This window comes from Aptenodytes forsteri, unplaced genomic scaffold (assembly GCF_000699145.1).
Source record: "Aptenodytes forsteri isolate BGI_AS27 unplaced genomic scaffold, ASM69914v1 Scaffold172, whole genome shotgun sequence".
NCBI classification, from domain to species: domain Eukaryota; kingdom Metazoa; phylum Chordata; class Aves; order Sphenisciformes; family Spheniscidae; genus Aptenodytes; species Aptenodytes forsteri.
Genome location: NW_008795018.1, coordinates 13,400,092 through 13,413,872, shown reverse-complemented (window position 1 = coordinate 13,413,872; position 13,781 = coordinate 13,400,092). Strand labels below are relative to the sequence as shown.

Here is a 13,781-nt window from a genome sequence, read left to right as displayed (position 1 = left end):
CTGTAATGCTGACATCAGCACTGCCAGATTTAGGCTGTCCTCAGAGGAGCAAGTGCAAGCACCTGGTTCACTGCTTTTGCAATCTAGTTAAGATTTATTGTGCCCCACATTAGTGTTTGTCAGCCATTGCTAAAGAGGTTTTATCTAGCTTCACAACAGATGCTAGCAAAGGTGATGTACCTACACCAGAAGTGGTGTAAATGGCATCCTACTAACAGTGATTTAGGGAAAGTCTTCTCCAAAGTTTACTGCTACTGATGTATAGAAAGCTATTTAACTATTTTTTATTCAGACCTTTCCTTTATGAAATTCAGCTGTGCTTCTCTTGTTCTTTTTTTTATTTCTCTTGTTCTTTATGGCTCTACAATCATCTAGCATCTCCACATTATCCCTTTGTTTCTAAGCCCACCTGAATACTTCCTCCCTTTTCAGATTTATATCAGCTCTAACTTGTTTTAGACAAAGCAAGTCCTCAGATTTCTTGGTTATAAGAAAGGATTGGTACAAACTCAGAAAGGGAGGGGAAATAATCTCGCAGCTGCCTGGAAGCGTCATTCTTAAAGCTGCAGAAAAAAGCTGTGCTGGGTAGCTTCGTCTGCAAAGGCTCTTCTAGCTACAGTCAGTAGAGTCTCAAGTTCCCTAGGTAACCTGAATATTAATTATTATATTAGTATTCTTCAAAGGTTTTCCACTTAAAAGAAATGTTTCATTAGTGCAACAAATTACAGAGCCCAATTGGGTGCAAGCTGTAATTGTTTTCACACCTCCACATCTCTTTGCTTTACAGACTTTTAAGCTTGATTTATTCTCATTTGGGCTATACACCCATGGTGGCAAATAATCTGCAGGTTTTCCAAAGAGTTGCAACTCCTGTTTTTGCTGGAAGCTAACAAATAGCTAAAACAGCCTTCAAGATGACTGGGTGGGAGGGAGGATATGGAGAAAGGCTGAGCAGATGCTGTGTTTCAGGGAAGCCTCTGGGCATTGTAGTTCTGGGCTATCTCGCTGATCTCGGAGCCTTGCAAAGCAATGCAACAGTTCTTCAGGGGTGGTATCACACTGGAATAGCCCTGTGTGAGCTGTGGATACTGGGCCCCCTCCCCATGGAAATACCATTCCTGACAAACCTTATTTGCATCTGATAATGAAGGGAGAAGGAAATTCCTAGGTGTAAAATACAGTTTTAAAACCCCTGATGTTACACTGCAGTTTAGCTGGCACACTGCTCCACTCCACCAAAATATTTGTAACTTTTTTTAAAAGAAAACATTGCTATTTTAAAAAAAGAACCCTGGGTCTTGAAAAGAATAGTTAAAAGATCAACCCATTTTCCTAGTCCTGTAATTTCCCCTCCTGCTTTTTATCCCACTGGACCTCTATTACCGTTTTCCCACTTTAATATCTCTTCTGAAAAGTGTGTTAAACATTCCTGCAGATTATAAAATCCTACCCCTTGAAGAGATTAATTTATAATGTGCTACACTAACATATATAACAGTATTGCTTAACACATCTGTGTACTGCAATGAACCACAGTTGAAACACAAATAAAATACCCTGTGAGGTCAATTTATGCTTACATAAGCTCACACCACCACATAACCAACAGCTTTCCTAACACTAAACAGATCAATAATTCCACTGTACTCTCTGAAGTCTTCCATTCCAGTATACAAGAAAATACGCAGAACTCTGAGATTACAGTGTAATTTAAGGGTACATTTGCTGCATAGGTTTAATAGATCATATGTAAAATCAGGAGTATATATTCAGAGCCATATTTCTATTTCAGAAGAGAAAAAGGCTGGGTGGAGAGATAGTAATTGGTGACAGTTTGGAGAAATTGTTGACTCTTTTAATTGCTCTACAGACTATATACTTTCCTAAAGGTTGGAGGATTCCTATAAGGGGAACCTAATTTTGGATCAGGCTGAGTTAATTTTGTCTTCATGGTGGACTCTTTAAATAGTCTTTGGTTTGAAAATTTTATTACACTTTTTACATATTCAGCCTTGATTTCAGATTCAACCCTGTTGGCTTTCATTGTCTTAGACATTTATGATGTTACTTCATTTATAGACAGTTCAAGGGCTGTCAGTGTAGCATTCCCCTTCAACACGTTCTGCTTCAGGTATCAGATTTAACCACTCTTTTCTAAAAGATTGGAATATGTCATAATATGCCTCATTGCACTTTGACTTGGATTGACAAGAGCCTGAAGAAACCCGTATCATTGTCTAGAGACCCCAATGCAGTACAATAAGATAATTGCTTGCTGATTATGAAATATTACAGCAGTGGACATAGATAAAAGGTAGTCTTGCTGTTTGTATTTGCACCCTTGAAATTTTGCTGTTATATAGTGGAATTTTTTGTGGGTTCTTCTCTGTACTGTCACAACAGTCTCTTCAATATGAAACCTCAAAGTCTTTGTTGTCTTCACATGTACAATACAACAGCTCACATGAACTAATGATTACAAATACCTAAGCTAGGTGAACTATTAAAATGAGCTATTAGGCAAGCATAGACTTTTTCTGGTTATTACTAATCCACAGACTTTTGTCGCTTGGAAAACTGCCCTTTATTCAAATGATACTACAAACTGTGCTGTGAAATACACTTAGTGTCAGGCTTACAGAAGTTACAGCTTTAAATATCTGCTGGTCTTTGTGTTTGGGGTTTTTTTAATGTGGTGTTTATGTGTGTTGGGTAACTGAAGGTCCATGAAGAGATATGTCTGTGTAAGCATCGCTGGTGTGGATAATGTGCGAATGCTTTATAACAGGACTGATATGATATTCTTTTTGCAAACAAACATTCACTTGTACAGATGTTTATAAAAGGTGACTTAGAATCAAATGGACATAGACCATTACTGAAAGAAGTTTGGCCGGATATCTATTAAAAATCTCCAGTCATTGAAATTCTGCACCTTGCCTAGGCAACCTGTTTCAATGTGCTTCCTAATACTGAACTTAAGCTTTCTTTAGTGCAAATTAAGATGATTTTCCTCACCCTCCCCCCCATGGCCTTAGAGGACAGTTGAGCATCTCTACTTAGAACAATGTTTTGCATATTTTGATACTTCTGCAGTGTCCATCGCCATCCACTTTTCCCCTCCTCCCACCTCAATTTAGTCCAATGTATAATGACAGTGAAATATTTCACACTGTCCTCAGCAATGAAGAATGCCTTCTTGCCCCAGGTCTACAGGCACTGGTGTCACACTGAAGTGTAGTCTACACAAAAGAAATACTATTAAGTTCACACAGTTTTGTCAGATTCTGTGGGCTCACGTCCCCCTGGGGGTACTGCAATCCCTTGAGGATCATGGTTAACTGTGTTGGCCCAGTGGTCCAGCTCTAGGCTGGAGCAGACAATTCCAGTGGTATACTCTCTTTCCTGTGTCCCAAAATACAAGGCTGTGTAAAGTTTTGGTGCAGAAGCAAGTGCCTTTTCACACCAGATACATATCTGAATAAAATATTTTAAAAAAATATAGAACAAAATTACTTTAGCTAAGCATTTCTAATGAAAGAAGGTGTTCTGAATAAAAACCATGCTAATTACTGCAGGAGGATGAATCAAAGGTCCTCTTGCTGCTTGTATCAGTAGTTTGGAGGAGTGGGGAGTTTTTAAACTCTGCAGAAGTTCTTTGCATAAAGACAAATTTCACCCTTATATTATAGATTCTTCCCATTCCACTCAGGATAAGGGCAGTGCTGGCTTCTGGACCAGCTGAGAAACTCTGCTAGCCCTTGACTAATCATTGACTGCTTTAGCTCTTATGGCTGGTTCAAATTGAGTTGTTGGAAGGAAGATGTTGAGATGTTTGCAGTCTCTTCAGGATGTGTGCACACCGTGTCTTGTCAGCAGGCACGTGCAGCCTGTACACAAGCGCTGAACTACTTAAAATGCATATATTCATATTACTGCAGAACCAAGCTGAGCTAATTAATTTTGCTGCTAGGAGGGATACAATAATTCAGGCTGAGCTTCTTGGCTACAGAGCTACTACAGGAGCTGCAAAGAAACTACATCAGCGTATTTAGATCCTGGAGATATTTACTGACTTCCACTAAATAGAGTGGACTTTTCATGTGAAGCATTTGTGTTATGCAGAGGGGTTTGGAAATGTGTACAATCAAGGCAGCGGTCCGCTATTGCTGCCCACAGTTCAGTGTGGACTAACTGCATAGCAGCTGGAAAACAACATTATTCCTTTGGCTTGTCTCAATACTTTGATAACTTGCTCCAGAAACAAGGATTTTCTTAAGTTCTCAGCAGCCACAAACCTGAAGAACAGATCTGGATGCCACGTGGGCTCAGAATTCCATCCCAGCTGACCTCAATACAAAAATGGGTCCAGCGTCCTTGGTCCACAAAGGACGAAATTCAGCGAAAGCATCTGCTGAGCAACAAAAAACATTTTCTAGCGCAACAATGACTCTGTGTTGTCTAATATGAACAAAACTTCACAGACAAATACAGCACACCGCTTCGGTTAGGTTATTGATTAAGACTATCATGACTGTACTTACTCAGTTTTATGAGGTATGTATTACCAGTCCAAACAGTGTAGTCTTTTTCCAGGTACTGATTTTGTTCCTTACGTGTTACAAGTGAAATTTCCAGATAGTGCTATCAACTCCCTTTCTGCTTATTTTGGCATAAGAAATATCTGTGGTTGATGTTACACCTCAGCTCTTAAAATAGCTCTTAAGTCTCACTCTGCTTCCAGCTGCTTGCAGGAGAAATGTTGGAGAGAAGGCTTCCTCCAAATAAGAAACTGGCAGTACCATCTCCAGTTGGTATCTCCAAAGGAGATACTTTCCAAACCTAGGGCCCTACAAAACTTGGGTACTTTGACTCCAGTTTCTTTTACTCTGGACTTCTAATGCTGTGACTGGATCATAAAAACACTTTGTTCTAGGGCAACCCCCACGTCTAGCAGCTCTGTTAACAACTGGAACTGAAACCTTTTTACTATAAGCTACATCCATGTCCTTACACATATCTGAGGTGGATGCTCAGCCTGTATAGCAACATCCCATCTTCCAAGAGCTGCCCCTATATCTCAGCATTTTGTCCTGGTCAGAACAGACAATGTGGATACTTTCTAACCTTCCAAAGAAAATGCAGAGTTTGGCTTTAAGGTAGTACCTTTTGGTGCTGTTAAGATTCTGACCCTTGTCTCTTATCCCACCATCTGGTTAGGAACTTCTTTGTATGGTAGGTTTTAACAATTTCTCTCTCCCCAGGTGGCATGATACACGAGTTAAAATGTTGTCTTAGCTTTGCAACACCTTACATACAGCACTTGTTAAAGGAATTGACTTGAATGATACATGTCATAATCTTATGAAGTACATGCTCTTTAGGGTGTCATTACCTCACACGACAGAGGCTACATATGACATTAATACTATGATGACGGTTGCAGTAATAGATTGCTTGAACTGCCCAGTCTCTACCCCTTCCTCATTGTTTGCTGCCAGTTGTAGAGGTACCATGTGTTACAGCTTGTACAAAATCCTATACGAACAGATCGCTAAATATATTGCCAGTGGGTATTACTGTCTGCAGGTTACATGCATTCCCGCTGGAGCTTTGTACATGGATGCTTGGGCATGGTGGGATTCTGTGTCATGATTTGATCTAAGTAAGAGGTTTCTATTGTTACCTCTAAATTTTTAGCACGTATGCTCTTAGGTAACATAAGAATATATATATCATTAATCAATATGTATTCTCTTGTTCTCACTGCGTTTCTGAACTAGCCTGACTCTGTTTTACTTCCTCAGTGGATCCATAATATTAGTTTAAACTATTACTTTCTTATTAATTCTGATACCTTTCTTCCAGACTGTTTCTGCTTTTATTGAAGCACTCGTTCCTGTGGAATGAGTAATAAAAAGCAAAAACATGTCATCTGTATTAATGAATGTTATCTATCATCAGTTTGCTTTTTCAGGTTCTGGTAGCCATCACACACAAAACAGCTGTTTTACTAAAGCTGGGCAAGAATATTCTGGCATTATTCCTTCTTCTCTGAATGTCCTGTGGTCAACACAGATAATATTTAGGCCTGCTTCATTTAGCTTTAAGAAAAAATTTAAGGAAATCAAAATTATGTTTTTTGTGATTTCTCATCTCCATGTGATTGCAGGGAGCAGTGAGGGATGGCTGCTCCCTAAGGGACAGGGATTGGGATCCCAGCACCATAACCTGGCTAGCAGAGGAGGGACTGGCAGCTGGGCCCATCCCACCCCCAGCCAGGAGTGGGGCAGCCCTAGCCCCAGGCATCGGGCACCTCTCTGGGACAGGATGGGCACAGCTGGAGACTGGCCCTGCTGCGGTGTCACTGGGTGAGGGACTGATGGCCCCGGGGGGCTGACATGGGGTCCTGAGCCATGGGCAGGGTGTGGGTGGCCCCGGGGGTGCTGGGCAGGGGTAGTGAGGTCTGGTGGTGCCCTCAGGGCCTGACAGTGGTATCTGAATCCTCTTATCACTGCAGTGCATATTAAGGTTAGAAAGAGCTGGTTATAGGAAAAAGTGTACAAGAAAGAAAAGCAAGTAGACTCTAGTCAAGAGTGGTTCAATAACATCCAGTGTTCCCAGACTTAATCATTTGACTCTCCTACCTCATTGCTCCATTTGTGTTTTTCCATGTGTTTAAAATAGGACACTATATGCCCAGAGCAATTGTTTTCACTATGCGTGCACCTCCTGACCCACAAGAGCATAGTCTCGGTTTCATCCCCACCCTTGTACCTAGTGGTTTTCATTGACCACAGACCACCCCTGCCCCTTAAGGCTTCAAGCAAGGCAGTGGGAATCACTGTGTTCAGGGAATGGAGCTGAATATGGCTTGTGCAAATCTGAACCCTACTGTTTCCTCTCTCGGGAGTATTATTTCCCATTAACATTTCCTGGTAACTCTCCTAGTATGGTTATTTCAGATCTGTGCCATCCCAGTACTCAGTCATTCCCAGTGTTCCTCACACATCTGGAAACTTTGTCTTTGAGGAGGTTCAGAGCTCAGTATTCAAAATGGGTTAATACATACCAGTAAGCCATCTGACAATTGAAATGGTACTCTTTCCTTTGGTATTTTATGTATGAATCAAGCCAAACTTCCCAACCTTTTTTTCCCCCCATTTTGACCATTATTTCAAGAGAAGTGAGATTAGGAGTTATCCCAGACCTGTTGTCCTGGTTTTGGCTGGGATAGAGTTAATTTCCATCCTAGTAGCTGGTACAGTGCTGTGGTTTGGATTTAGCCTGAGAATAACGTGATAACACACTGATGTTTTAGTTGTTGCTAAGCAGTGTTTGTACTAAGTCAAGGACTTTACAGCTTCCCATCCTCTGCCAGCAGAAGTGCACAAGATGCTGGGAGGGAGCACAGCCAGGACAGCTAACCCAAACTGACCAAAGGGATATTCCATACCATGTGATGTCATGCTCAGTGTATAAACTGGGAGAAGTTGGCCAGGGGATGGTGACCACTGCTTGGGAACTGGCTGGGCATTGGTCAACAGGTGGTGAGCAGTTGCATCACTTGTTTTTCCTGGGTTTTGTTCCTCTCTCTCTGTCGTTGTTTTCCTTCGCATTCTTGCTTCTGCTCTTCCAATTCTCTCCCACATCCCGCTGGGGGGGGTGAGGGTGAGCGAGCAGCTGTGTGGTGCTTGGTTGCCAACTGGGGTTAAACCACGACACCTGTTCATTCTCTTCCCTGTCTTCTAGGAAACAAAATCCTTGGGTTCTTCCATGTGCTAGACTATGCCTTATCTCCATCCGAAATAAAATTATATTATTATTAGAATATTTGCGCTCTGTGTACATTGTTGATAAACTTGAATAAAGCAACTTCTTTTACATGTGTCTTACCCTATTAAAGTCAGCTTACTTTCATCCAGAATTTGGCCTGTATTGTTTAACTAGTTCCAATGGTTTGGTTTACCATACTCACTGAAAAAGTATGAAATAGAACTTTTCTATTCCTCTGGCTCTAACTGTAAATATATTTCTTTTTTCTTCACAATTAACCTTCAGTGTTAGGACAGGAACTATTATCTTTTCCCTGCTGTGTTATCTTCTTCAAAATTCCAAGCAATTCTGTTATCAATGAATTTTATTCTCTAAATGGTTAGTAGTTCTCTTAGTGTCTCACCTAATGAGATAGCTGTACCCTACCAATTGATAGATAATGGCTGGCCATGAATATTTCAGCCTTACAGTCTGAAAATTGGATCCAGTGGTAGCAGAGAGAACATCGTTCCCTAAAGCAAAATGAATTATAGTGTTTCAGGTCTGATAGGACCTTTCATTGGATTTCACTGTTAATCATATAGGATGTTTAGACACATAATATTTTTATAAGTTTGGAGGTAACAGGAATTGTGAGATCGGTGATAGCCTTCACTCCTACATAAAGTTTAAGTGAATCCCTTGCACTCTTATCTATTTAAGGACTTTTGCTAGGTGTTTCGGGCAGCAGCTAGGCTGTCTGTCTCTACCGCAAAGATATCCATCTTCCTTATTTGCAAGTTGTGATGTAATGTATTTAACATCTGTGATACTGTGCACAGGAAAACCATGCTGAACAGTTGCAGAAATGAATTATTAATTAGTTGGCTTGCAACCATCTAGCTGTTCACTAAGTACTATAGCCAGTACTTCCCATCACCATTCCTTTCATCTCTTTGGTTTGTTCTTTCTTCAGCCTTCTAGTTTCTTACAATAACTCATTCTATGTTGACTGAAATGACATTGTTGATTCTTTGGGGACCAAAGTCTCTCAGTATTTCTATAATAAACTTAGCAATTAATAACAAGGAGAAGACTGATTACAACTTCTGGATGGGAAAGGGAGACCAAGAGAGAAAAACAGGGTAAGAAAAGGAGTTCTTGGTCTGATTAGTTTCTGAACATTAGCTGTGAAAACGGACTTGCTCTGCAAAGCAAGTCAAGGGAAATGACATTATAGGGGGTTCATATAGCCTTTTGTTGCTTAATTAGAACTGGTTTTCATTCATCTAGTTCTCTACCACCACTCTCCTACTTATTTGCCTGTCTTTGAGCAGGTTTTGTTTGGGTTTTTTGCAGGTCAGAACTAGCTTCCTGCTGTGATGCAGTTCACAATTTTATTGCTTCTCAAAACAACACCCCACTGGGAAGTAACATGAGTTACGAAGTGGACAGTAAAAAGACCATCCTCATTACAGAGGACATTTTTAAGATGCTGCCTGTGGTAAGAACTGTATCTTTACCTGTTATTATAACTGCAGTATCATATATATATTTTGGGTTAGTAATAGAGCTGCTTTGTTTGATTCCTCTGGAAGACACCCTTCACCCCCTGTATGCACTTCTTCATTCACCTTGTAAGACCTTTTTTTTCACCTTCCTTTGCAGTGGTGGAGGCATGGACAGAGTATCATAGATCAGATTGTAGGTAGAGTTGCTACAGAGTGCAAGTTGCAGCCTGGCTTGGCAGCCAGCTGAATTCAGGAGTGACTCCTCAGAACATTTGCCTTGCTTTTCTCATTCCCATTTTCAAAGGCATTTCAGTCTGGATCAACATTTCATATTCCTCGTATTCCCATGCCATTTCCAGTACAGGCTTGGGCATATAACTTATGAAAGCTATTTTGGTGGTAAACCTGATGTAGGATAGGATAGGATAGGATAGGATAGGATATTTCAGCTGGAAGGGACCTACAATTATTATCTAGTCCAACTGCCTGACCAATTCAGGGCTGACCAAAAGTTAAAGCATGTTATTAGGGGCATTGTCCAAGTGCCTCTTAAACACTAACAGTCTTGGGGCATCGACCACCTCTCTAGGAAGCCTGTTCCAGTGTTTGACCCCCCTCTTGGTAAAGAAATGCTTCCTAATGTCCAGTCTAAACCTCCCCTGGCACAGCTCTGAACCATTCCCACGCATCCTATCACTGGATCCCAGGGAGAAGAGATCAACACCTCCCTCTCCACTTCCCCTCCTCAGGAGGCTGTGGAGAGCAATGAGGTCGCCCCTCAGCCTCCTTCTTTCCAAACTAGACAAGCCCAAAGTCTGTAGCTGCTCCTCATAGGACATTCCTTCCAGTCCATTCACCAGCTTTGTTGCCCACTGGGGTGGGGCCTTTGCAGCCAGAAACACAGGTTGAGCAAAGGAGTCAGATTTTGTAGCTCAGGACTTATAATAGACATATGAGCTCTGGAGACCAGACAAAGAAGGGCACAGAAATGTACTTAATCTCAAAAGTAAGAGCGCATGGGAGCCCTCTTACCCATCTCTGGCATTCTTGATTTGTGAGATCCCAGCTACCATGAGTCTAGTCCTTTCTAATGCTGCTGTGAATCACTAAAAACCTCACTGCAATAGACATTACAGTGGTTCCAAATTTAAACTAAATGAAAGAAAAAAGTAGTGTGTTTTATGTGCGTATATACTTGCTAAGCTAGCCAGAGTTGTCTGGCCTTTGTGTTGTCCTACTGTCTTTCAGAATCGAACAAAGTATTTGAACATGTTGTTTCGTAATATATTGCCAGGCAACGTGATGTCTGCCACTTTCCCTACACTTTTTGCCTTGTTCATAACAGCGTCCCTTCCTGCTTCTCTTTGGGCAAGCTGATGAGAGAATGAGGAAGGATAACGCTTTGTGTAAGCAAGTTTTGACTCAATTTTACAAGTGGGTTCAGTTTCTGCAGTGAAAGTAGCCTACCCGTTGGCCTCTCTGTTGAATGTCAGTGCTCCCACAGCAGGAGAGGCTGAACAAGATGTATGAGATGTTTCTGAGACCCTGGGATAACAGCCAACTATATTAATGTCAACTGAAATAGCCAACAATTTACATTAATTTGCTAGGTTGTGATCTGTGCTGGTTCAGAAGTGGATGCACTTAGCTCCCATTCAGCTTCCCCATTGCAAGACAGCAACCTCTAACAAGAAGAGGAGTAGAGAGGGTGAACAGCCAGAAACAGTAACCTTTCCAGTTAGCCATCACATTCACCATGGGTTAAGTAAGAGCACATGATTATCCTTTACAGCATCTTCAGGTTCCCTTAAATTCGTTATTTTACATCAAATGTAATTGTGTGATGACAGAGTAATGAGCATTTACAAAGTTACCTTCTGTTAGCTGACAAAGTCAATGACAATGTGACAACCTCCAGTCTGTTACAGTGCAAAGGAAAATGGGTAAATTTAAACTAGCTTCAGTACAAGTTAGTTCCTTAGCTTGTCAAGGATTCAGTCCACTACTAGATAATTTTTGTGTTAAGTGTATTTAAAAGATATTAATCCAGTTTTAACAATCCAATGTTATTCCCTCAAAGTATTGATGACAGAAGTAGCAGTTCTCAGTCTGTTGGTGCCTATTGTTGGCTCCTGGCTGTCCAGGCTTGGCAACCCTGTCATCTAAATGGTGCATGTTTTCACTGGGATTTACCAGATTAAACCTGCAAGGACAAATGACTAAAGACGTGAAGAAACAATCAAAAGATTTATAAGGCATTGACTGTGTCTTTTTATTTGTTTGCAGTCCTCTCCTCTTTCAGTCTATCCCTTCAAGACCTGTGCCGTGGTTGGAAATGGAGGCATTCTGAAAAATTCCAGCTGCGGAGCTGAAATCGATCGTTCCGACTTTGTGTTTAGGTAAGAGCTGCTTCATCTTACTGAAGGGTGTTGAATGTTTCTAAAAACTTGGCAGGCTTGGAAGCATGCCAATGCCAGTTTGTAGCAATGAGGAAGGATCTTGACAATTCTTTATTTCTGCCTCTCTAAGGATAGTCCTTCTGCTTTGTAGATTTCAGAACACTGCTTCCTAAGTAGAGAGAGGACTATATGGATACATGTATGATGTATGATTGCAAAGATACCTTGCCAGTGATGTGAAACGTGATTATCTGAGAACATGAAATTTCTGTTCATTTAACATCCTTTAGGAGAGGAAACGTCTTTTTTTTTTTTTTTTTTTTAATCAGGAGAAGAGACTAAAGAAAACCCTGAAATTGAAATGAAGAAAGACTGGTATTAAATGTCACACGTTTACCTTTACCTCTGGTTTAACAAAGGGTTTACTTAGCCTTAGGTTGGCTCACTAATGCAGTTATTTAAGTGCCCCAGTATTTATCTCACCTTCTGTTAGCCATCTAATTTAAGTAGGTTTTTTCAGCTCCCTCTATAGATCATGGAGAAAACCAGGCATACTTAGAGCATAATTTGGCCCACTCTCTGAGTACGTGACTCACACGTTGTAGTTCCTGCAAGGGAACAGAGTAACCAAGTGAAGGTTCTTCTCTCAGTGATGTCCAATCACAGTCTGCTGCATTTAGTTTCCTTTCCTGCTTTTGACTAATATTTGGGCTTTTCAAAATAAAAAAAAAAAGTCTTTCCAGTTACATAACTGTCGTAATAAAAATGGGAAATCTACATACCAAGATGCTAAACTTACTAAGTGACTGACTTTAAAAAAATGCTTTCTCAACCTGTTACAGAAACCACTGTTTCTGCAATTGGGCAAGTTATGCTGTTGTTGTCTCATGAAACAGCTGTCAAGATTGCTGTGCAAGCCAAGGGACTGGTATCAACCAGGTTTTTTTAAACAGAAAATAATAGACGACTTTCAGAAGTGCATTGTTTAGTCAAGAGAGGCAGTATTTCCTAGCAGTGAGCATAGGGCATTCATAGACTGGCTCCTTCCGGGATTTTAACTTTGCTCCTGATTTGTGAGGTGATTTATGAAAATGAGCTCTCTGTGCCCTATTTTAACCATCTGTACAGTAGATTAAATATTTTTACTAGAAGTGGTGTAAGCCTTATTTAATATTTGTAAAGTGCTTAGAGATCCCTGGGAGCTGATGTGAAAGTGTCATTGCACAAGAGAGGAATTTACAAATAATAACTGTAAAGCATTTCTGGTGCACATCTGTTTAAGTAAATGTTTCTCAATTTCAGGTGTAACCTCCCTCCAACCACGGGAAGCATTAGCAAAGATGTTGGCAATAAAACAAATCTTGTGACTGTTAATCCAAGTATCATAGCTCAGAAGTAAGTACTACTGCAAATCTGTTTCTGTGCAATATTGTATAATTGTTTGACATGATTTAGATTTTGTTGGAAATCCGTTGGGATACCAGCATAGAGAGCAGTGCATGCAGATTACTTCATTAAGCCTTAGTTCCCATGTAAAATACGTACCAGTCTAAATGGAAATCTGTTAAACCTGGCCTTTTTCGTAGCAGAAAGGAGTCAGCAGTACCCAGATTAGCAAGTGCCTCAGTTGGCAGCAGTCCACAATTTATGACAGAGTAAAATTGATGATTGCAAGCCCAAGCCTCTTCTTTTCCCCCCCATGACCCTCATGACCCCCAACATAAGGAAGGAATTGTAATCATAAATCAGGAAATCTTGGAAATGTGTGTCCGACTCTATCACTAGGACTGTAAGCACATGTTCTTAGGTAATGTGCTTAGAGGCTATTCTGATGAAGGCTATTTCCTAAATGGAGGCCCAATTTCTGTAATTCATTTTCTCAATCCATACAAAAGCTGCTCACACACTTTTTCCTCAGCAAAGTTGGGTTTTTTTTCACCTTCTTAGAATCATAGAATCATAGAATCATTAAGGTTGGAAAAGACCTCTAAGATCATCGAGTCCAACCGTCGACCCAACAGGACCATGCCCCCTAAACCATGTCCCTAAGCGCCGCATCTACATGTCTTTTAAATACCTCCAGGGATGGGAACTCAACCACTTCCCTGGGCAGCCT

At 40.8% G+C, this 13,781-nt stretch overlaps 1 protein-coding gene across 1 annotated transcript in view; it reads left to right on the top strand.

The window, feature by feature from the left end:
• Nucleotides 1-13,781, top strand: part of ST8SIA6 (ST8 alpha-N-acetyl-neuraminide alpha-2,8-sialyltransferase 6) — a 43,602-nt gene that overhangs the window by 20,171 nt on the left and 9,650 nt on the right. The window contains exons 4-6 of the mRNA XM_009275701.2: nucleotides 9,115-9,259; nucleotides 11,553-11,665; nucleotides 12,968-13,060. Coding sequence (XP_009273976.2) covers nucleotides 9,191-9,259; nucleotides 11,553-11,665; nucleotides 12,968-13,060 — 275 coding nt within the window. The 5' untranslated portion in view covers nucleotides 9,115-9,190. The remainder of the gene's footprint in view (nucleotides 1-9,114; nucleotides 9,260-11,552; nucleotides 11,666-12,967; nucleotides 13,061-13,781) is intronic.